The sequence below is a fragment of the Megascapheus bottae genome, chromosome 13 (genome assembly GCF_031878675.1).
Source record: "Megascapheus bottae isolate mThoBot1 chromosome 13, mThoBot2.hap1, whole genome shotgun sequence".
In the NCBI taxonomy this organism is placed as follows: Eukaryota; Metazoa; Chordata; class Mammalia; order Rodentia; family Geomyidae; genus Megascapheus; species Megascapheus bottae.
In genome coordinates, this window is record NC_143521.1 from 24,305,405 (window position 1) to 24,328,804 (window position 23,400).

The 23,400-nt window shown below is 33.3% G+C and overlaps 1 protein-coding gene across 1 annotated transcript in view; it reads left to right on the forward strand.

Moving 5' to 3' along the window:
• The first annotated feature begins 2,349 nt into the window (after positions 1-2,349).
• Tecrl (trans-2,3-enoyl-CoA reductase like) overlaps positions 2,350-23,400 on the forward strand; it is an 85,849-nt gene continuing 64,798 nt past the window's right edge. Inside the window, exon 1 of the mRNA XM_090344060.1 lies at positions 2,350-2,574. Within this exon, the coding sequence (XP_090200186.1) occupies positions 2,350-2,574 (225 nt within the window). The remainder of the gene's footprint in view (positions 2,575-23,400) is intronic.

Here is a 23,400-nt window from a genome sequence, read left to right on the forward strand (position 1 = left end):
TGAAAATTTTAGAAAGGTGTACAATAGATTTGAATGAACATAGCATTATTTGGTTTTAAACAATGGATATGAAGAATTTAAGTATACACCCTTTCATTTCTTTTTTTATTATTTAATTTTTTTATTGTAATTAGTAAAAGGGTTACATGATATTTGCCAGATAGAAGGTGCATTAATTCATATACATTGATACCCTTTCACATGTCTTGGTACCCATTACCCTCCCCCCCACACCCCCCACCCATCTTGGTTTTCCTGCCTTCCGTATCAAATTTCAAATAACCAAATACAAATAAATTCAATATATCAGATAACAAAGTGAGATACTATACCAATATGAGATAACCAAGGGACAGCAAAGGAGATGAGAGACAACATAGTACATTAAGGACAACAATCATTCGTTATATGGCTTTTGTTTCAATATCCTGGAGGTCCTTTCAGTTAGCTTCACTATATGGCCTTATGTATTAAGATTTTGCTCTATTGCAGATCTCTGCTAGTAGAGCCCAAGGTTTCTACTGATTATGACAAATGAGGGAAACCATTGAGCCTAAGTTCCTTTGAGTCAGGCTTACTTCACTTAATATGATTTTTTCTAAGTCTTTCCATTTCCTAACAAATGGGGCAATGTCATTCTTTCTGACATCAGCATAGAATTGCATTGTGTACAAATACCACAACTTGTTGATCCACTCATCAACTGAGGGACATCTAGGTTGGTTCCATATCTTTGCTATGGTGAATAGTGCTGCAATGAACATTGTTGTGCTAGTGGATTTAGTATGCCCTTGTTTCTGGATGGTTGGGTAAATGCCAAGAAGTGGAATTGCTGACACCCTTTCATTTCTTACTGTTATCTTTCTGATGTATTTAAAATTTTCAGAGTGTTAAGGAAATAAAGCCATGCATTGTAACCTAAAATATAGTTTTTATTCTTTAAGTAAACTATATTTGCTTTATAGATGACATGATTGATCCTGTATATCATGATACAAAACTTTGGCAAAGTCGTAAGCTATAAAGTTAACTCACAAAAACAAATAGATTTTATGTATGCCAGCAATGAGAAGAGTGTGGTTGAAATCAGTAAAACTTTGGAGGCATCTCAGGCCAAAGAGCCCCTGATATACTTATCTCTAATAAAGTACTCTGAAAAAACTGGAAGTGGGGCTGTGGCTCAAGTGGTAGAGCAATAGACCTACGCATAAAGAGGCTCCTGAGTTTAAGCCCCAGTACCTACAAAAAAAGAAAAGAAAGAAAAGAAAAAAGAAAGAAATGCACTAATTACTTGGCTTATTTAACCTGTAACCCCTTTGTACCACACCTTTAAAATAAAATTTAATGACTAAATAATAAATAAAAGTTTTACATATTTCTTGGCCAGATAAAAATGTGCTCTGCTTCTCTCAAGAAATTCTTGCAAGTTATCAGATTTCATACTTAATCCTATGTAATTTGAGCTTGTCAGACCAAATGGTTAGTCCAGGTTTTGTCTATCAACAAAACAATATTCTAATGACAGAAAATGGGTGGAAATGTTAAAAATTAGCTACTGTGCCCTAAGTTACAAAATAGATTTTCACATATTATAACACTTTATTATTTTGTTTGGTGTTGGACCAAGTATATACAGGTATGCTCTATCATATCTTGGTACATATGCAGCTTAGTCAAAGAGGTTCAAAGCTCAAGTTTACTAAAGAAAATATCTTCTCTCTCTCTCCACACACACACACACAAACACTCACACTCACAAATATAGATATATTTACATGTATATGCACCATATATCATTAAAATATATTTATATATATACCTTTATACATACATATATGTGTATATACACATACATAATGAAAAACATATGTCTTTTAATATCCTAAAGACATTTAAAATGTGTTGTACAATAATGTGTGCTGTTATCATTCAAAATGCAAGTTGACAATGTGATAAATATATCTCTAAATGTCAATAAGCATATACTAATATATGTATATATGAGGATTAGTGTATCTAGAGTTCAGAGATAATAAGAATGCTATTTTTTTCTTGCTTTGGAATTTCAGATAAGAGTGTTCCATAATAAGAAGCAGAGATAAAAAGGAGAAAGCAAGAAATAAATCAAAGGCTGGTATAGTAATATCTACATTGCAGCAGTTCTCAATAGTGTTATATATAGAAATAAGATCAGTCATTGTTTTGGAGCCTGCTAAATAAAACTGGACTGCAGGAAAGGCATGCCACTCGCCCTCACAGGGGCTCACTGCAGGAATTAGCTGCTGTAGAGGGAACACTCTTGCAAGTGGCTTCTGTTTACATGACACATTTTGCCTGCAAGTTCACACAATGTTCAGAAGGAACAAGTCCCTTGAACGCAAGAGAGAATTAGTCTTTCAAGGAGTTTCACGGCCCATGATGAAGAATATGAGAAATTTCCACTCTTTGTCACAACTTGTGCTCTCAGCAGGCCCTCTGAAGTCAAATCAGGCAGCCAGACATTCAAAAACTCCTCACTTTGAGATCGAAATACTTGATGCTCATACAAGGAGACAGATATGTGTTCTGGATAAGGTGAGTATTTTTAATTATCATTTATTTGTTTAAATGTTTCAGCTTGAACCCACAGATTATAGATCAGGTGTTTAAATGGCAATAGGATTATATTTAAACCCTTCTCTGCTTTTTAGCCTTAATTTTAATATGAACAGGAAACCGGCTCATGAAGTGTTTCAGGAGAAAGTGACTACTTCATTGCTCACTCTCAGTTTAAAGTAATTGAATGGTATCAAAGAAGTTCTGTTTTTCATTCTTTTGATGACCATTACCCAATCAAAAACTAATAAATGTTCATCTGTTAAGCCTAAGTAAAATAGTCTCTCTTATCATACTGCATTTTATTTTTGAATTAGCATAGAATTTTAATTTTATTGTAGGAATGGAAAATCACAAAAGCTTTTAATAGCAATACTTTGAGATATGTACCTTTCTCAAAAGTAATCCTCTCACAATGAAACATTGTTTCAAACGAGTCTTTAGTTCTTGAAAAGACTAGTATCTATATTCATAATCATTGCTGTTTCAAAAAGGAATGATAAAATATGTATAACCAAAGTATATAAAATTAAAGTAAGAGCACATGTGTTCCTTGTAGAGGTTCATAGGTTAACAATTCAAACATTCTGCTTTTTCATCAGCTAAAAAGAAAAGTTGCTTGCTCTGAGAAATCTTGATCATTTTAGTGACTATTTCATTTACTTGCCATTACAGAAATGTTGTGGTTCTTATTCTAAAGAAAAAATTCACAGCGACATTTAACTATGCTCTAGCTAGGATGCTAGTCAAGAAAAAGAAGGTAAATAGATAGTTTAATCATTATAATATCTAAGAAGATGGTTCATATTTTCATGTTTTTAATTTCAACGGTTTGACTCACCTGTTATTGGGTATATCATTTATTTCCAAGAATGGAAAATATTCAGAAAATTTACAAGTTACAAGTAAATACTAATATATTCAAAACCATTTCTTTCTATATAATTTGAAATTGTATGATTTTGTTTATTTCTCCAGGGGCTAGAGGTAACTAATGAATATATGTTTTTTGATATATGGGTTTCCTTGTGACATGTTTTTATTTAACATCTTTATAATACTCTTAAATTGACTTTTAGATAAATCTCACTCAAAACTTCCAAAAGAGCAAGAATAAATAAAAAAAAAACTAGAAAACTAATCAGGTCCTAATTATTTCACTCATACTTGAAATTTTAGTTGAGAGTAAGTCAAGAAATGTTTGGTTTCTGGAAAGTTTACTCCATTTCACTAACAAGCATGCATAAGCACATTCTTCAGACATAGGGATTTTTCATAGGAAGTTTCATATGTGAATCTGTTTAAAAATTATCTTTAACAATAATACTCATGGACACTGTGTTCAAAATCATGTGCATCCTGTGTGTGAGGATGGCAGTGAAAAACTAGGAGAAAGAGAGGGAAGGGTTAGCATTTTTCAGTAAGAAATGTACTTATGAACTTATATCACTGTAACCCAATTGTATATCGTCTTTACAATAACAGTAAAAAACAACAATAAAAATAAATTTATGTTTAAGTAGTGGAACAAAGGAGTTGTCATTCAACAAAGAAGCTCATGAATACAATTTTTCAGTATCACCCCTTTCATTACATTTGAGTATTGAGATGACTGGCAATTCTCTCCAAAGCGGTTTTATATTATTTTCATTCTTTTCCTTCTCCTCTCTTCTCCTTTTATCGCTTCTCACCGCCTCCCTCCTCTTCTAGCTCCAGCTCTTCCATACCATCTTTTCCCTCTTTCTCTTTCCATCCCCTCTCTTCTTTTCTCCTCTTTCCCTTCCATTCTTCTACCCTCACATTAAAAAAACCTATAACTATAAACTGCCTCCTACAGCTTCTATTTTTCATTCTTTTCTTCAAGCCTTGATGATATTATCTACCCTGTTTTTTCCTGTTTTTTTATCTTTTTTTTTCCTTTCTATGCCTACTCCCCTTAGAAATCAGCCTCCTCTGGCTCTTCTCAGAACCAGAGCTTGCTGAGGTAAATATGGAGGCAGGACCTAAATGCAACGGCTCATACTCTTAGACTGTATGAGTATATCAGCTATATTTTCACTATTATTCAAATGCTTCTCTTTCATATACATTTGTTGACACCCTCATTAAGACAATAATACATGTATAAAATGTTTATATATGTACATGTGCACACATATTTTCTTTTTTTAAAATTTATTTATTTTTTTATTGTAATTAGTAAAAGGGTTACATGATATTTGCCAGATAGAAGGTGCATTAATTCACATACATTGATACCCTTTCACATGTCTTGGTACCGGTTTCCCTCCCCCCCACACCCCCCACCCATCTTGGTTTTCCCCCTTCCCTATCAAATTTCAAATATCCAAATACAAATAAATTCAATATATTAGATAACAAAGTGAGATACTATACCAATATGAGATAACCAAGGGACAGCAAAGGAGATGAGAGACAACATAGTACATTAAGGACAACAATCATTCATTATATGGCTTTTGTTTCACTATCCTGGAGGTCCTTTCAATTAGCTTCACATTATATGTCCTTATGTATCAAGATTTTGCTCTATTGCAAATCTCTGCTAGTAGAGCCCAAGGTTTCTACTGATTATGACGAATGAGGGAAACCATTGAGCCTAAGTTCCTTTGAGTCTGGCTTACTTCACTTAATATGATTTTTTCTAAGTCTTTCCATTTCCTAACAAATGGGGCGATGTCATTCTTTCTGACAGCAGCATAGAATTCCATTGTGTACAAATACCACAACTTGTTGATCCACTCATCAACTGAGGGACATCTAGGTTGGTTCCATATCTTTGCTATGGTGAATATGCACACATATTTTCTTATCCCATATTACTTGTTGGCCTTTTATTTATTTCCCATTATTTCTATTTTTTAATCATTTGACTTTTAACAAAAATTGATTGTACAAATTTTCCACAAAACCGATTGTAAAACTTTTCCTACCTAAAATTCCTTACCATAGTAAATATCACATTTCTAACTATTGCCAATCTATTTGTGGCTTGCATTTTTATAACATAGTCTTGTCTTTCCATAATGAAATCTCCACCTTTGTATCCATGAATTGATACTGTTTGTATCTTTCTATCCTTTGCCTATCTGTACCTTCTGCAGATATCTCATGGTATCTGCAACTGAGCACTTCATCGCACCTGGCATAAAATCTCCAAGTAAATAAAGTGTCAACAGCATCCTTTAAATGCTTAAGTCAAGCATGTGGAGGAGCCAGGGTTCATCTGAATGCCATGCCACACATACCAGTCCTATGCTTAATGATACCTTCTAAGTGTATGCACACTCAGAAATTCTCAATTCTCCTGCCAACACTTGTAAACCTTTACCCTGGTTTTTTTTGTCCTTCATGTGTTGAATATTTCTTATGTGGTTACCAGAAATAGCCTATGAAGTTGCATCCTCCAAACTACTCCCTACACTCCTTAAAAATCAAGCCACACCTTTTCCTGAAAGCTTTACCTTATCATTCAGATTGCAAAGTCCGCCAGCATTCTCTATTATCTTTTCTTGTATTCTGTATTCCACTCAATGGCACCTAGCATGCTTTCACTTTAACTCATTCATTTTCATAGATACTTGCTTCACAAATACTGCATTCAGCCTAGTACTTCATGTAGTGTTTAATCAGTGTATGTTGAAGAAAGTCTCCTGAGTAAATGATTTTCATACTTCATACTAATGTGTAGACGTGGTAGTAATAATGTGAAGTATATGATAGAACAAGTCATCATTGGAGTAAATGTAAATATACTCACATAAAAATATATTTCCTACTACCATTTCCATGGTGTGAAATAATTTATCTTTATTATTGTATAATTTATTAACAGATAATCATGCTCGGCTAATAAGGTAACACACAATGTATAGGCAGATGGAGACACTTATTTAAATTTTAGTTACATCCCAGGAATGAAATTAAAAAATATATACAACTAATAAGTGATTATAAAATGTCTGGGTTTAAAATACATGTTAACAATCCTCAAAGAGTATATTGTAGCTCCAAAAGCAATAATGAGAGTAGGAAATCTAAATTTTAGAATTTAACAATCCATTATTTACAGCTGTTGCCATTATTGCTTCACTTCTGTTTTGGAAAATGTCAGCAGCTTATCTGGTGATAAGTCATTGATTCAAGAGCAGGGTGAGAACACTAAAAGCAGAATTGGGTAAATATTTCCAGTATCTTCCTTTATCTTCACTTTGATCTTTTCTCCTAGGAAACTGACCTCAAGCTCAGTGTTGTTTTGTTTTGTTTTTCTTTTCTTTTCTTTTTTATTCTATGTTATGAGCAAAACCAATCTAAAGGATGGTTAAATTAAAAAAAATTAAAACAATACTCAATAATTTTGCAATCTTTGATAGTAAGAATTTCCAGGCCTCCTATCAGAAGGCATTAAAAACATTATAGACCAAATGGTAAAATGTAACTTCAATTATTCAGAAATTTTGAGCATTTCCAATCTTGAAATTGAATTTCTTAATGTATTCTCCCACACATGGTGCGTAGCAAACTCACTACTTTTGTAACCTATACAAGAGAAATTAATGGTCCTAAGAATGTTCTCTCCCTCTCTTTCTTTTCCTCCACCTTTCTTTCCTCCTCTTCCTTCACCTCTTCCTCCTCTTCTAATTCTTCCTTCTATTGTTCATCTTTCTCCTTCTCATTCTTCCCCTCTTCCCTCACAGAATATGTGAATTCACTTAGAAGAAAATGGCTGCACTTTTCACTTACATGTAAAATCATCCAATTGTCTGTTTATAGTTAACCTACAAAGATGACCTTACTATCTCCTTATATATGAAACTTGATAATTCATTTAGAATGTCATTATTGGTAAACATCACTATAGGTGATGTCATTATACATAAACAGAATGTACATGTAGAGATTAGTTTAGATTTGCCAGATTCCATGATTCTCTAGTTCTCTCTATTGACACATTTAAATTTGATACTAATTTATTTATGCATATGTAGATATTTGTTCCAATATTTTCCTGAGTGCTCTATTATTTATGTACCTGAGATAATGCCTTAATTCCAACAAAATAAATGCAGGAAGTAATTGAGTTTGTGTGGATAAAAAACACTTCCCTTGAGAAATATCAGTGTCCTGCATAATAAACAGGATTCATAGAAATAGGGGGTGATGATGGATATTTAGGAACTAGGATAAAATACAATCTAATTGTCAAGGGTAACAGGTGAGAAGGATCCAAGTATGATGTTGAGTTAATGTTTTAATGTACACCAGATCCTAATGCTCATGTGATTTTTTGCATTTGTTTATGGTGTTATATTATTAATTAATTATGAAAAGTACAGAGGACACCAGCAGTCATTGTTGTTCAACTTAAACCTAAGATTCTTGTAAAGTATATAGAAAGAAATATCTGAATGTGAATATATTTAGCTCAGGACTGAAGTTGTGTGTGTACATATGTGTGCATATATTTTTTCATAGACATGCATGCATATCTATATATACAGATGCACACATACAGATACACATGCATATACATTCATACCCCATTTCTGGGAAAATGAAGACCAGACATTGAGACTTGAATATGTTAGACCAGCGTTCTACTATTAAGTTTTGTAATTTACTTGAATTAAAATTTTATAGCTAGTCATGGCAGTCTTCAAGTACATTATATGTAAAGAGAAATGTGATGAATAAGAAAAGAATAAACAAAGGTTTCAAGACAACAATATTAGAATTATATTTTCAGGATAAATATCTTTAATAGAGAAAATATTTTAAAATATTTGAAAAAAGGAGAATAATAAGAAATGTTGCATTCCACACAAAAAAAGAAAATGAAATCAAATGAGAGGAAGGATTTAAGCAATGCCAAATATATAAAAGTCATAGAATTGTTGTATTTCCTGTAGTTAATGTTGTGTTCATTGTTTAACTTAAATCTAATTTAGGCTGTGATTTGAGGGACTCACAATTCTGGAATGTGGTAGGGAAATCAATAAGGGGAAATACATTTTAGTTTCTTCTAAGATATTTCTTTGGTAGTAACAGACTGTTGACAAAACTGACTAGACCTATTTAATTTTCAAACATGTACTCTCGTATAGGTGTATCATAGTCTGACAAAAAATTTCAATGGTTTGTTTATTCTTTGTTTTATCTTTCTGTAGTACTTGAGATTTCTGGAGAACATTTAATAAATTCAATTGTTTGAACTCAGGGGCTTTACCATTGTAACCTACAACTCCTTTTATTCCTAATGACAAGTGGGATGACAGTACCTCACTATGTCTGCTTTAAACACATGTACTTGCCACTTCAATAATTTTTAGATAGCCTAGTAATTGTTTATACACATTTATATACCATGACAGCCATTTGAAAGAATATCTTTGTGCTTGATCAATATTATAATTACAATGATTATAATAATAATAATAATAATAATAATAATAAAGTTTCTATTTGGTATTAAGTTTATTTCCAATTGTCTCACTATATTTTACAATGGATCAATACATGGAGAAAATGAAATATTCTACATTTTCTTACATAACTTGAGAAATTCTCAATTAGATGACAGATAAGGGACTTTTTCCAAATTCTATGTTTGAACAGATAAAGGGATTGAAGTGTTATTTTAAAATAATCTTAATGTTTCTGTAAAATTAGAACATGTCAGAGCCACCCTTCTCTTGGTATATATTCAATAGATCACACTCCAGTCAGGGACTTGGCATTGGCTTTTCCTATTAATTTTAAAATAAACCTTGAAACCCAACTGTCAAAATTTTAAACAAACAAAAGAGGGAAAATAAACTGACAAAAGTGGGGTGAAGAAAACATTTTATTCATTATGGAAAGAAAATTAAGTTGGACATGTTATGCTATTAAAGGAAACCGTGTTTCTTATTTAACAAAGATAAAAGAAAATTAATAATTTAAAATTTATGTTTATAAAAGGAAATAAGAATTATTAACACATTAAAGAAAACAGGCATTGATACAGAAACAATAAGCAAAGTACACATGGAATGATGAGAGATTCATGCCACTCTAACTCAAATTAAAAATGCTATTTTTTCCATGACAGACTACTACAGAGATTCAAAATCATGTATATATTCCTTATCCCAATATACTTGAAAATACTTTGAAAGAAAGTGACACATTAAACACAAATTTTAAGTTGGTGTTATGGCACACAGTGATTAACACTAAATGAGTGCATGCATCATCACTCTTTTGTCCAATTGAAGATTAGGAGGAAAGAGTAACAACAAAGATTCAGCTGAAGAAGCACTTTAAGAATATTACAAAGAAAAATAAAATTGAAGTGTGTGATACATTAGGATTGGTATTGTGGGAAGTACATCCCAGGCAGAAGAATCAGCATATTAAAGGCAAAGAGATAAGGAAGTTATAAGCAACACTCCTGGAGTGCTGTAATTACATGTATGATGTGATGTTACAGAATGGAACATACTGAGAATAGAATAGTGTGTTTGGGACTGAGGAGAGAAAAAGCTTGCATGCCCTAGGAAGGCACTAAGACTCTTTTCTTCCAAATTAAGTTTGGACTATTTAATGTCTAAATTCCAGGAAATAAAATTTGGCAGCCATGTGTAAGATAGAATATATAGGCAAAGACATTTTGGAAAATGAGAAAAGCAAATCATTTTAGAGCCATATTTAAGAAGAAACTTGATATTGTGTGAATCTGTTATGGCATTTCAGATTTCAGATACTCAACCACCACCTCTCATTAAACCAGCTAACACTGGGCCAGATCTTCACTTGCTTGTGTTCTTGGATTTCATTGGCACATTCTCATGCTGGAAGAATAAGTAGCATATCGCTTTGCATAAGCATGTTTCCCAAAGAAGGATTTGGGTAGAAGTCAATGGTGGAACATTTGTTTGAGTACTCAAGATCCAGGTTTTTATGCCAACACTACAAAAGCAACACCAAACAAAAGAATTTTCTCAAAGTAACTGCTGTAGCCCTGAGCATTAAATAAATTACTTCATATGCAACAAAGTGGAATTTATAAATTTATAAATAATGAAAATTTTACATCCATCAAACATGGTACAGAATAATAAAATAGCAAAAGGATTAGTCAGATTTTCAGTATTATCCTAGAAACACTAAAGATAAATCTTTAGAAAATATTTTGTATAGGTATAAGTCTGTAAATAGGGCTAAATATAATCTATTTTGATATAAATATTCATCTTCGATCATGAATTTATAGTTTTAGATCCTTTAAAATATATGCACATAAAACTATCCCTCTTCTTTCTTTGATTGAGACTTAATTGCATACCAGTCATGTGTTTAGTCAGTTAGGCTTGTTATAGCAAATTAGCATAATCTGAATGGGTTATTTAAAAGTACAATAATACATTTACTTATTATGGCATTATAGAACAGGAGGTCCCAAATGAAGTCACTATCGAACTCAGTGTTTGATTAAGTCTTCTATGTGCATATTATGCCTGCAGACTTTTTTCATATATTTTTATTGTAATTAAAGAAAGGTTACATTATATTCACCAGATAGAGGTACATTACTTCACAAACATTGATACTCTTTCTCATGTCTTGATCCCCATTTCCCTCCCCCCACTCCCGCCTCTCATCTTGTTTTCCCTCCTTCCCTATCTGATTTCAAATAACCAAATAAGCATATATACAATATATCAGATAACAAGGTAAAATACTGTAACAATATGAAATAACCAAGGGACAGCAAAAGAGATGAGAGATAACATAGTACACTAAGGACCACAATCATTCATTATATGGCTTTTGTTTCTATATCATGGAAGTCCTTTCATTTCGTGTCACACTATATGGCCTTATGTATCTAGGTTTTGTTCTATTGTAAATCTCTGCTAGGAGAGCCCAAGGTTCTACTGATTATGACAAATGAGCCTATGTCCCTTTGAGTCTGGCTTACTTCATTTAATACTATATTTTCTCAATCTTTCCATTTCCTAACAAATGGGACAATGTCATTCTTTCTGACAGCAGCATAGAATTTCATTGTGTATAAATATCACATCTTGTTGATCCAATCATCAACTGAGGGGCATCTGGGTTGGTTCCATATCTTTTCCCTGCAGGCTTTATATGGCAGAAGATACGGGTAAACTGTCCATTCAAGAGGGTTCCACAGATTTTGTTTGCTTTCTTAGAATCAATTATTTTTATTTACTTTGTGCTGCAAGTTATTTAGTAACTTTTCAGTAGCCATTCCTCATAAAGTTGCCTTTAATAAATTAGGAAGAATTTAAGTGTCATTGAATTATAAATATCATATTATTTAATATGTTAAATTACCTAAAAACAGAGTAGCCTGAAAGGGACAAACACATGCAGGTAATAGATAATGATATTTTTACCACATTACAAATGCTAATGTTCTTCTACCATATGCTCCTAAACAACAACAACAAAAATAATAATGTTCCCTGAGGTCCCATTTACATTATTAGAAACATAGAACAATTTAAAATATTTCTTGTTTGTTAGAATTTGTATAATGAGAATACCTATGCACTACAGAGCATTGAATTGTCCAAAATTGTGAATAATCTCAGATTTACGTATAGTTATGTAGATTTTACTTTCTGCTGTGAAAATTTTTTGCATAGTTACATGATAGATCTCCATGAATCAAATACATTATTAACCCTGAAAGTTGGTGATTATCTTGCATCTACAAAATGATTTTACAGTGGAATAATCCTATAACATCATCCTCTCTATTTGATTCTTCTCTACTTTCCTTCTTTTTTAAATGGTTCTCTCTTCAAAATACTGTCAGATCTTTGTGCTGGTATGTTTACCAGTAATTTAAACAACAGTTAACTAAAAACTGTAAAATTCTTCCTGCATTGCACATTTACTGGCTCATAGCTTTTATAATTATTTCCTAAAAGGTATAATGAACCCATTATTTATGTAGCATTTGCATTGTTTGAGGTATTACAAAAATGAAGAGATGGTGTAAACCTCACAGGAGGATGTGTATATGAAATGTGAATACTGACCCATTTTCAGTAGACACTGGTGTTTCTTGGTGTCTGAGAGTCTCAGAGCCAGTCTCTAAGGGAAATTTTCACACTGAACATCTTCCAGAAGCCAGATGGTAGTTTTCTATTGAAACAATTAAGAGAAGCACTTGAAATCTTTTCCAGAGTCTCAGTACACAGAAGGGTCATTATGGGGATATGCAAGGGAGTAAGGGCAGCTTCTTAAAGTGGCAATCATCCTTTCAAGTGCCTTACATCCTTGGTCTTTTACACTTCATATGAGAATGTTGTGTTATAGAGACACCAATCACTGAAGAGTTTAGGTAAGAATTCCAAGATGAACTACTAACCCACTTTAGAGCTTCAAGTGTGTAAACCTCACAGTGTCCATAACATTATTACACTGTGTTTAATTGGAGGATTTTCAAATGACAATCCTCAAGTAATTTGCAATCCATGTAGATCTGTTGGGACTTAAGACAGTAAGCTGAGCCCATTAGACTGTTTCTACATAAAGCCTATGAATATGGCACTCACTTGATGACTTCTCAGAAGTGAGTTCTATTTCAGGTAGAATGCTTTGTAACCTCTATCATGGCTCCATAATAAATAATGTAATTTAGAATTGATCTTACTCTCTTAAATAAGGGAATTCTATATTTACACTTCTGTTGTTTTTAAATACTTTTCACATTCCCATGCACTTTTGTGGAAAGATAGAATTTCTTTCTAATTGTCCTTAAACTTTTTTCATTAAAAATACTTGTAGTCTCTAAAATAAATCTTTGTTATGGTGTGCTTTGAGGCCACAGATGTCACAATTACTGGATATTTGAATTTAGTCAAACCATAATCCAATATAATTAATGACAGCAACATATTTGATAAATTACTAGTTTTCTAAATTTGTCCTTAATCTGTCAATACTATTATATATGCCATTGGCTAAATATTTATTATTTCTTCATAGATTTGTTTAATGAAAATCAGTTTCAACTAAGCTTAATTTACTTAGTACCTTAACACATAACTTAATGATAAACATGGACTACATTTTGGTCAAGGCTAGCACTCTACCTTGTTCCACTTCTGCCTTGTTCTATATGTGGTACCTGGAATTGAACCCAGGGTTTTCTGCATGCTGGGCAAGCAATCTACCACTAGTCCAAAGTTCTGGCTCTCTAAAGCTTTTAATAAATTGTATTCTAGACCTATTTCTATAGAGAATTATTTTTAATTGTACTTTATTGTAGGAGTAATATATATGGGGGTTACAGTTACATTCCTAATGTAGTAAGTGAATTACTTCTCAAACATTGATTTCCCTTTTAACTCATGGGATGATACTAGAATAGCAGTAGTAAGAAGATCTATAGCTCTACAAAGAAACATAGGCTCAATGGTTTCCCTCATTTGTCATAATCATTAGAAAACTTGGGCTCTCGTAGCAGAGATTTACAATAGAACAAAACCTAGATACATAAGGCCATATAGTATTACACTAAATGAAAGGACTTCCATGATATAGAAACAAAAGCTATATAATGAGTGATTGTGGTCCTTAATGCACTATGTTATCTCTCATCTCTTTTGCTGTCCCTTGGTTATTTCATATTGTTACAGTATTTTACCTTGTTATCTGATATATTGTATATATGCTTATTTGGTTATTTGAAATCAGATAGGTAAGGAGGGAAAACAAGATGAGGGGCGGGGGTGGGGAGAGGGAAATGGAGACCAAGATATGAGAAAGGGTATCAATGTGAAGTAATGCACCTTCTATCTGGTGAATATACTGTAATCCTTCTATTACAATAAAAATATAAGGGAAAAGAAGATCTATAGCTCTAGATATTGATAGTTAAAATGTTTTATATCATAGAGAGAAGGAGAAATAAAACGAAATTTTTTTTGGTAGGTCTTTGGGCTTGAACTCTGGGACTAGGTTCTGTTCCTGATTTTTTCAGCTCAACGCTAGCAGTCTATAACTTGAGCCACAGTGCCACATCCAGTTTACTGGTGGTTAATTGGAGATAAAAGTCTTATAGACTTTCGTGTCTGGACTGCCTTTGACACACAATCTTCAGATCTCAACCTCCTGAGTAGCCAGGATTACAGTCACTGGCTGTTAGCCACTGGTGCCTAGTCCAAATGTAATTTCTGTAATTATAAAAACAGAGCTATTGGATCAAGAAGATGTGGTACTCCTAAACAATGATTCGAATTCTATGCTGCCATCAGAAAGAATGACATTGCCTCATTCATAAGGAAATGGAAAGACTTTGTAAAAATCCTATCAAGTGAAGTAATCCAGATCCAAAGGAACATAGACTCAGTGGTTTACCTCATTTGTAATAATGAGTGGACATCTAAGATTCTCCTAGCAGAGGATTACAATAGCACAAAACCTTGATACATTAGGTCATATAAGATGAGACTAAATGCAAGGAACTCTAGGATATGGAAACAAGAGCTTTATCTTGAATGATTGTTGTGCTTAATGTACTGTTATTTCTCTTCTCCTTTGTTGCCCTTTGGTTAATCTTATATTGCTACTGTATCTGAATTTGTTACCTGTTATATTGTGTATACATTTATATATTTATTTGAAATAAAAAAGGGAATGGGGGGGAATAAGAAGATTGGGAGGGATGAGGCGAGGGAAATGGATCAAAAACGTAAGAATGGTATCAATGTGTGAGAAGTAATGCACCCACCATCTGGCGAATGTAAGTGTAACCCCTCTATACATTACCTTGATAATAAAAAAAGAAATAAAAAGGGCTATATTAATTAGCTTGCTTTTTCAATAAGAATTGTGGTAATTTTATGAAGATTTCTGTTGCTTAACTTTTTATTAGTCTTAAGTATTTACAATTCAACAACTACCTTAATTTCAGGGTTTACAAATTCATATTTAGTTAAATTCATGCAAAACAGTGTGATATGCCAGTACCGAGGCTTGATCCTCTCATTCTTGCTTAACATTTTTATTTGAGTTTCCCACTTTATCTTGAGCCATGCTGCTCTTCAGCAACAAGGGTATGAGAGAGACACCCAGGGCCATCCTGTAGTCCCCCGGAGCCGAGCTAGGTGGCAAGTATCGATAGCCCAGCCCTCCTCCAATTACCGGGGAGAAAAGAGCACTGAGCTAGGAGCTGTGTCTGCCATGAAAGCGCATCAGATCTCTGGTTTATTGCGTTGGGCACTTTATATACTGTGGTGGAAATAGGGGATGGAGAAGGGGAGAACAGCCAAAGTGCTATCACTAAGGGTCAGGACAAACTTTCAAGTGCTGGGTGGACCGGTGCAGGAAAACAGACCTGCCCTATGGGGGTTTAGTTGAGTTCCGTACACAGAAATACCTCAAGAGAGGTATGCTAGGAATGCCAAAGCCCTTTAATGGCCGATGAGCTGGAATGACGAACAGGCCTCAGAGATGCTGACCCCAACAGAGACATACTTCCATTTTTGAATATTTTCTAGTTAACTGGAGACAATAGTCTTAATGACTACCCCAACAGGCTTTGACCCATAGTCCTTACTTCTCAGCCTGTCAATAGTTAGACCTTTCAGAAGTTATTCCCAATCATGTTCTTGTTGTTCTTCTCTGAAAGGAACTTAATATGATTTATATCACAAGGTTAAGTTAGCCAAATGTCTCTTTTTTTAGACAGTAAATGAGTACATATTTCATTCTAAGATCAATAATATTAGTACTTTCAGTAGACAAAATTTTTAATACAAAGGAAATTGACCAATGAGTGAACCTGTGTTTCATAATTATTATAAATGAATGGAAATAGAGGGTATAATACTATAGCAAGGAATGACTCTTAATATTGTTTGCAATTATGATTTTATGGTCATCATGTAGCAGTAGGGATAACACAATTTGTATTGCACGAACAATTGATTATATACTTTCAACATCAGTTTACATTGTCCATTTTACTTTCATTTATCTCAAGAAAAACATGCCTTGATTAGGAAAGCATATGCATTTTTGAAGAACAGAACTGTGTTTTTCTTTATATTTTTAGCTTTTTTTCTAAAAAGGAATAAAGAAAAATGTTTAATTTCCCTAATAAGCACTAAACACACACCTAACCAACACATATGTGGTTAACATATATTTGTGATATGTGTGTATAATGTTTAGCATCTGCTGTGCTTATAGATGGCTATTTTATGTTCTTTTCTGAATTAATATAAATTTTATGAATTTAATAAGGATAAGGATGAAATATGATTCCAAATACCTGCCAACAATCCTTTGTGACTATTATGAAATATAGCTTAATATTTACTTTTAAAAAGCAAATTTAATATTCACAGTTTTGGAAGTTTGGAGATCAAAACAATGGAAAATTTGGTCTCTGGTAAGTGTTTTGTCTTCAATAATGGCTCTTTGGTCTCTGGTAAGTGTTCTGTCTTCAAAAATGGCTCTTCAGGGCTGAGAGTTTGGCAGTGGTAGCGTGCTTGCCTAGCATGCACAAAGACCCAGATTCGATTCCTCAGCACCACATACATAGATAAAAGCCAGAAATGGTGCTGAAGTTCAAGTGGTAGAGCTCTAGCCTTTAGAAAGTCCAATGACAGTGCTCAGGCCCTGAGCTCAAGCTTAGGACTGGCAAAAAAAAATGCTTCTTCAAAGATTATATCTTCTGGAAAAGAAGAATAACAATTATTGCATGGAAGAATTACAGAAGATCTAAAAAGGAGAGGGCACTTTTGATGTCTCTTTTTTCGAATATTAAGCATCTTATATGGGAAAGACTCTTCCTCAAATTACCTTTTCAAGGACACATCTACAAATTGCATTTCGCTGGCAATCACATTTTTTTAAAGAATTTATTAATGTTGATTTTTACATCATATTTTAAATGACAAGTTTAACAAACAAATGTTCAAGGAGGGAATCTCTATTTACAATCACTGGGACTTAGTATTTAGAACTTAATCAAAATTAGGCTAAGGGTTTGTATGTCATAGAAACATATTAATTTAAGAAATAAAACATTATGTCTATAGAGTCATAGGTTTTTATGTCTATATAGATATGTTTATATTTCCATTACTGTGTCCATAGCTTTGGGTATGCAGTTATTGAGTCCTCGCTCTTGTACTATTTGGATTTAATAGCCACATATTAGGAAAACCATGCGCCTTTTGTTCCTTAAGTCTTGACTTGTCTCACTCAACATGATTCGCTCTAGGTTCATCCATTTCCCTGCGAATGCCATCATTTTATCTTGTCCGTTGGCTATGTAGAATTCCATTGTATATATAAATACCACATTTTCTGTATCCATTCATCGGCAGTAGGGCATCTGCATTGTTTCCATTGCCTGGCTATTGTGAATAGTGCAGAGATGAACATAGCTGAGCAGGTGTCCTTGTAATATCCTGGGTCATGATGTTCAGGATAGATGCCCAGAAGTGGTATGGCGGGGTCATAGGGAAGGTCTATTTTCAGTTCTTTAAGAAACCTCCACACTGCTTTCCAGAGTAGCTGAACTAGTGTAGTAGGGTTCCTTTTTCTCCACAACCCCACCAGCAACTGTCATTGTCTGAGTTCAAAATCTTGACCATTCTTGTTGGGGTAAGGTGGTATCTTAGGGTTGTTTTTATTTGCATTTCCTTTATGACCATGGATGATGAACATTTTCTCATATGCTTTTCTGCCATTTTAATCTCTTCTTCTGATAAGTCTCTCTTTAGTTCCCTTGCCCATTTAGTGAATGGTTTATTGGTTTTGGGGGGATTATTTCTTGAGTTTCCTGTAGATACTGGATATTAAGCATTTGTCAAATGTATTGTTGGTGAATATCTTTTCCCAGTTGGTTGGCTGTCTCTCTACTTTTGCAACTATGTTTTTATCTGTACAGAAACTTTTTATTTTTAGGTAGTCCTATTTATCGAGTCTCTCTCCAATCTGTTGTGGCCCTGGGATTCTGTTCAGGAATCTTTTGCCTATGCCTATGAATGAAATTTGAACATGAATTTTGAAAAGTATAAATTCTCTAAGATAGCAAGATGTTTTCAAGAAAGTAAAATAAATGTAAAATAATGTCTTTAAGTTGTAAAAGGCATGATAATATTTTGGGGGGCATTCTTACACATTTCAGAAAAAAAGCTGTAAATATTATGGGTTGACCACATAACATTTGATCATAAGTATTCTTCCAGTAAAGGTGTATATTTTTACATTATAAAATTTTGCCTGATTCTCTAATGCTACTCCAAGTATTGATAATAATCTTCTTTGAAACATGATTGTTTTAATTCCCCACACTGAACTATTTTATCAGGATTGTGTATATGAGAATAAAATAAGATTCCAATGGTTCCATGCAGTTCTTCATGGGTATTTACAAACACTGTGTGTAGAGAAAGTGTTAGACCCATCAATAATTCTAATAAAGATGTTAATAAACTGAAATTCACCCATATTAGGTGTTCATTTTCAAAGTCCATTAGAGTACAAAGTAATTGCTTTTGTCTTATAAAGTAATATCCTAAAATTAATTTATAATTATTTATAAGGTAAGTTCTATATCTAGATATTTCTCATTACAAGCCTGTAAATCTTATAACAGGAATGATATATATATATACATGTATATACATATATACATATACATACATACATATATATATATCTCAAAAGGTTTTTTTTTTGTCAGTTACTAGGCTTGCACTCTGGGCATGGACACTGTCCTTGAGTTCTTCAACTCAAGGTTAATGCTCTACCACTTGAGCCACAGCTCCACTTCTACTTTTATTTTGGTGGTTATTTGGAGGTAAGAGTCTCATGGACTTTCTTGCTCACGCGTGCTTTGAGCCATGATCTTAAGTTCTCAGCCTCCTGAGTAGCTAGGATTACAGGCAAGAGCCACCAGCACCTGGCTATTTTTTCCCGACTGAACATTATAAGATTAAAATATATCACCTTTTGCAATAACATCATTCTGAATATCTTTAGCTTTAAATGTGACAAATTTTCACAAGTAAGTATGAAGGAATTGATAGAGGCCATTTTATGTCAAGAGTAAAATCAAGCACAATTTGAAATATTTATTTCTCCCTTCTATCAAAAAATCAATGAAGTGATTGGTAAATAGTCAACTTCTATGTCAAACTTTCAAAAAGGGAAATGAGTGAATCTTATGAAGGTCATGTAGAAACAAAACAAACAGGCAAACCAAAAGCCCAACTATTTTTCATTTTGAGACTCTGTATTTTGGAGCTTGTGAGTCAAGCATATTACATATGATACTAATGATTCTCAAAATGGGACAGCAATGCAGGAAATAGTTTAAATATACCATATTAAATATACCATATTACTTAATTTTGATTATCTACTGGTGGCGAACATGGCCTGAAGAATATATCTTAATCTGAATGTTAGAAATTCAAGTCATACAGTTGGAAAATAATTGGTAAAATGTATGTTTAGAGTAACTGATAAGCCCTGATACAGACCTAATAAAGTTACTTATCAAGAGAAACAGAAAAATAATGAACACTTCAAAAGAGCTGCTATATATGCTTTAAGATATGTGTTCCCAGTGAGATAAACATTCAGAAAAGCTAGCTCAAAGTGCTGGAAAAAAAGTAAATGCAAAAGTATTCTTTGAGGATTATTTAAAAAATATCTATCCACATCAGCTAATAAATGAAATGGCATTATTTATTCAGGGTTTTTTTTGTTGTTGTTGCTGTTGATTTTTTTGTTTGTTTTGTTTTGTTTTGTCAGGCCTGGGGCTTGAACTCAGGGCCTAGGCACTGTTCTTGGACACGTTTGCTCAAGGCTAGTGCTCTGCCACTTGAGCCACAGCACCACTTGATTCTTTTTCAGTTTATTTGGTACCAGGAAATAGAACCAAGAGCTTCATGCACGCAGAGGAAGCATTTTACCAGTAGGGCACACTCTGGGCACCATAATTCAGTTTTAAAAGCCAATCTGGGACTATGAAGAAAATTATAAGATTGCCGATAATCTGAGACTTTCATGTCAGGTCATCCATCACTGGACTTTTGGCTTATTTCCCTGAGTAGAAGCAATTTTACACTGCTTCCCTATGGATAAAGCATTCAAAAATGTTAACTATATTGGTCCAAATTATAGATGATCAGAGGTGTAGGCTTTACAACTGTTTGTGGTTAATGAAGATTTTAAAATTGATTTGCATATAGGAAAAGTTGCCGTGTTCCTGATGTACATTATTTCATTAAAATGCAGGCTGAAGACAGTATTTATGACTACAGGGAAGCTCTTAGAACTTCAACTTATATCACTCCTTTTAAAACTCTGCTTTAGAAATAAACACTCTAGTGAAAGCTGTCTACTTTATCCATGCAGATATGTGAGGAAAATGCAGAGCTGACCATAAACCAAAATGTCCTTGTCTATGTGAATTTGGCAAATAAGAATCAATGGTTTTGTAGAGCTGAGTTAAACAGCTCTCCCTCAACTATTCTAAAAGGCATATTCTATCAAAATTCAATTCAATAGAATTAAAGGTAGCTTTCCTTGAAGATTTTTGTCAGTTTATTATTGAAGATATTTCAATCACTCCAAATCTTTAACAAATAAAAAGGAGAGAAGTTTCTTATCTGACTTCTGAATATTTCTTCTTAAATCCTTGCATGCATATTAGAGCTATGCTGCTTTTATATGAAGTACTACATTAATAAACTAACCTATTTTTTCTATGGAGAGCACAGAGATAATGCTCAGGCCAAGCTCAAAATCGGCACATATAATATTCTGTTCTGATTGATTAATTTTTAGTCTGCTATGTGACATGCACATTAGGTATACAGTTACACAAAGAAAGATACTGTTTTGAAAAGAATTTGCTGATGTACATATTTTCAAACACATTTTTGGCATTCAGAAACATAAGAAAAAGTAAGACCAATCTTATAAAGTCATAATTTCTTTGGGCTAAAGTGACATAATAAATTTGTTGAAGCTTTGTACATCATTTAATACTCAAGCACTTTTCAGAATTTGTAACACATTCAATAAAAAGAGGCTTATTATTCTCCAATGTATAAAATTTACCTAAGTTTCTTTATTGCTGAAGATGAATTATTTTGTGAACATGAAATACAAGCAGTTGTTTTTGAAATTTAACAAATTGTCTTTTAATAGTTGACAGTACATAAAATCAATACTGAGAAGATCATGTCCATGACACAGAAAAAAATCTTTCCTCTATCACTTTTGTTTGGTGAAAAAAACGATAAGATGAGAATATTTTTCCTTAATTTTCGAGCTTGAACTCAGGGTCTGGGCACTGTCCTTGAGCTTCCTCAAGGCTAGCACTCTACCACTTGAGCCAGAGCATTACTTCTGGCTTTATCTGGGTATGTGGTACCAAGGAATCAAACTCAGGGATTTGTGAATGCTAGGCAAGCACTGTACCAATAGGCCATACTCATAGATCCAAGATGAAATTTCTTTTGGAGTAAAATGTAACCAGATTTAAAACTTAACATTATTAAAACAATTTCTCTATTTCCAGAATATGTCATCCACTTTTTTCAATGTGAATATGTCATATGCAGTGGTGTTCTCCTGTAACCTAGTATTCAGGAAAATAAAGTAGAATTTTTGGACAATATGAGTACTTAGCCAGTTTTAGTGTGGCTTACACAGAAAGACCACTTTTAAAAGAAAGTCAATAACAACAACAACAACAAAAAAACCTCTATCAATCAAAACAAATCAAATCCAATTGAATCAAAAATAAACATTAAGGTTATAAAAATACTTCATTCATTTAGCCTCCTCTCTTTGAAGCCCCTCTAGTGCATATCCTATGAAACTGGAAGAAGATTGAGGGGAAATACTAAGTGGGGAAGGATGGGGAGAACAAGAAAACGGGGGTGATTTTAATCAAGATGCACCATGTACATGATTTTATCAGTTAAAGGTAACTCCCTTTTGCCACTACTTAATGATAATGAAAATATTGTGAAAAATACTTCAGGGGCCAGGAGTTTGGCCTACTTGTAGATTGCCTGCCTAGCAAGAGCCAAGGCCTAGTTTCAATTTCTCCATACCACCACATACATAGAAAAAAACCTGGAAGTGATGCTGTGGCTCAAGTGGTAGAACTCTAGCCTTAAGAAAAGTCCAAGGACAGTGCTCAGGCCCTGAGTTTAAGTCCCAGGAATGGAAAAAAAAATAAAATAAAAAATAAAAGTATTTCACATAGACTGATTAATTATATGCTACTTACAACACAAAAATTATAATCTGACAAAATAGCATTTATTTACATAAGCAAGCACTGTCCATTGTACACTAAATTTTTTAATTCATATTCTATTGGCTACCATAGCTGTTTAAAGAAAATAAATCTCTGGCTGGTTTTTCACTTTCCAAAAGTAATGAATGTTAAACCAAAATTTCCAAGGGTAAAATCTCTTGAAAACAGCAGAAAGAGCCTATGCCAAAAACGAATGCCACTGGGCATTTTGGATTTTTTCCATGGGTGTGCAGAAGTGTATATATGAGTGTGTTTGAATATCTTTATATTTTACAATTAATCCATTTGTTGCTTGTTCTTCTATCTTTGCTGGTATACATATTTCTCTCACTTGTAATGTTTAGTATCGGTTTGTGGTTTATATATTAGAATTAATCCTTCATGTCCTGTCTCCATCCACAAGTTGTATAGTTCATTTTGTACAGTGTCTAGTGAGCACCACTGCTGCACTT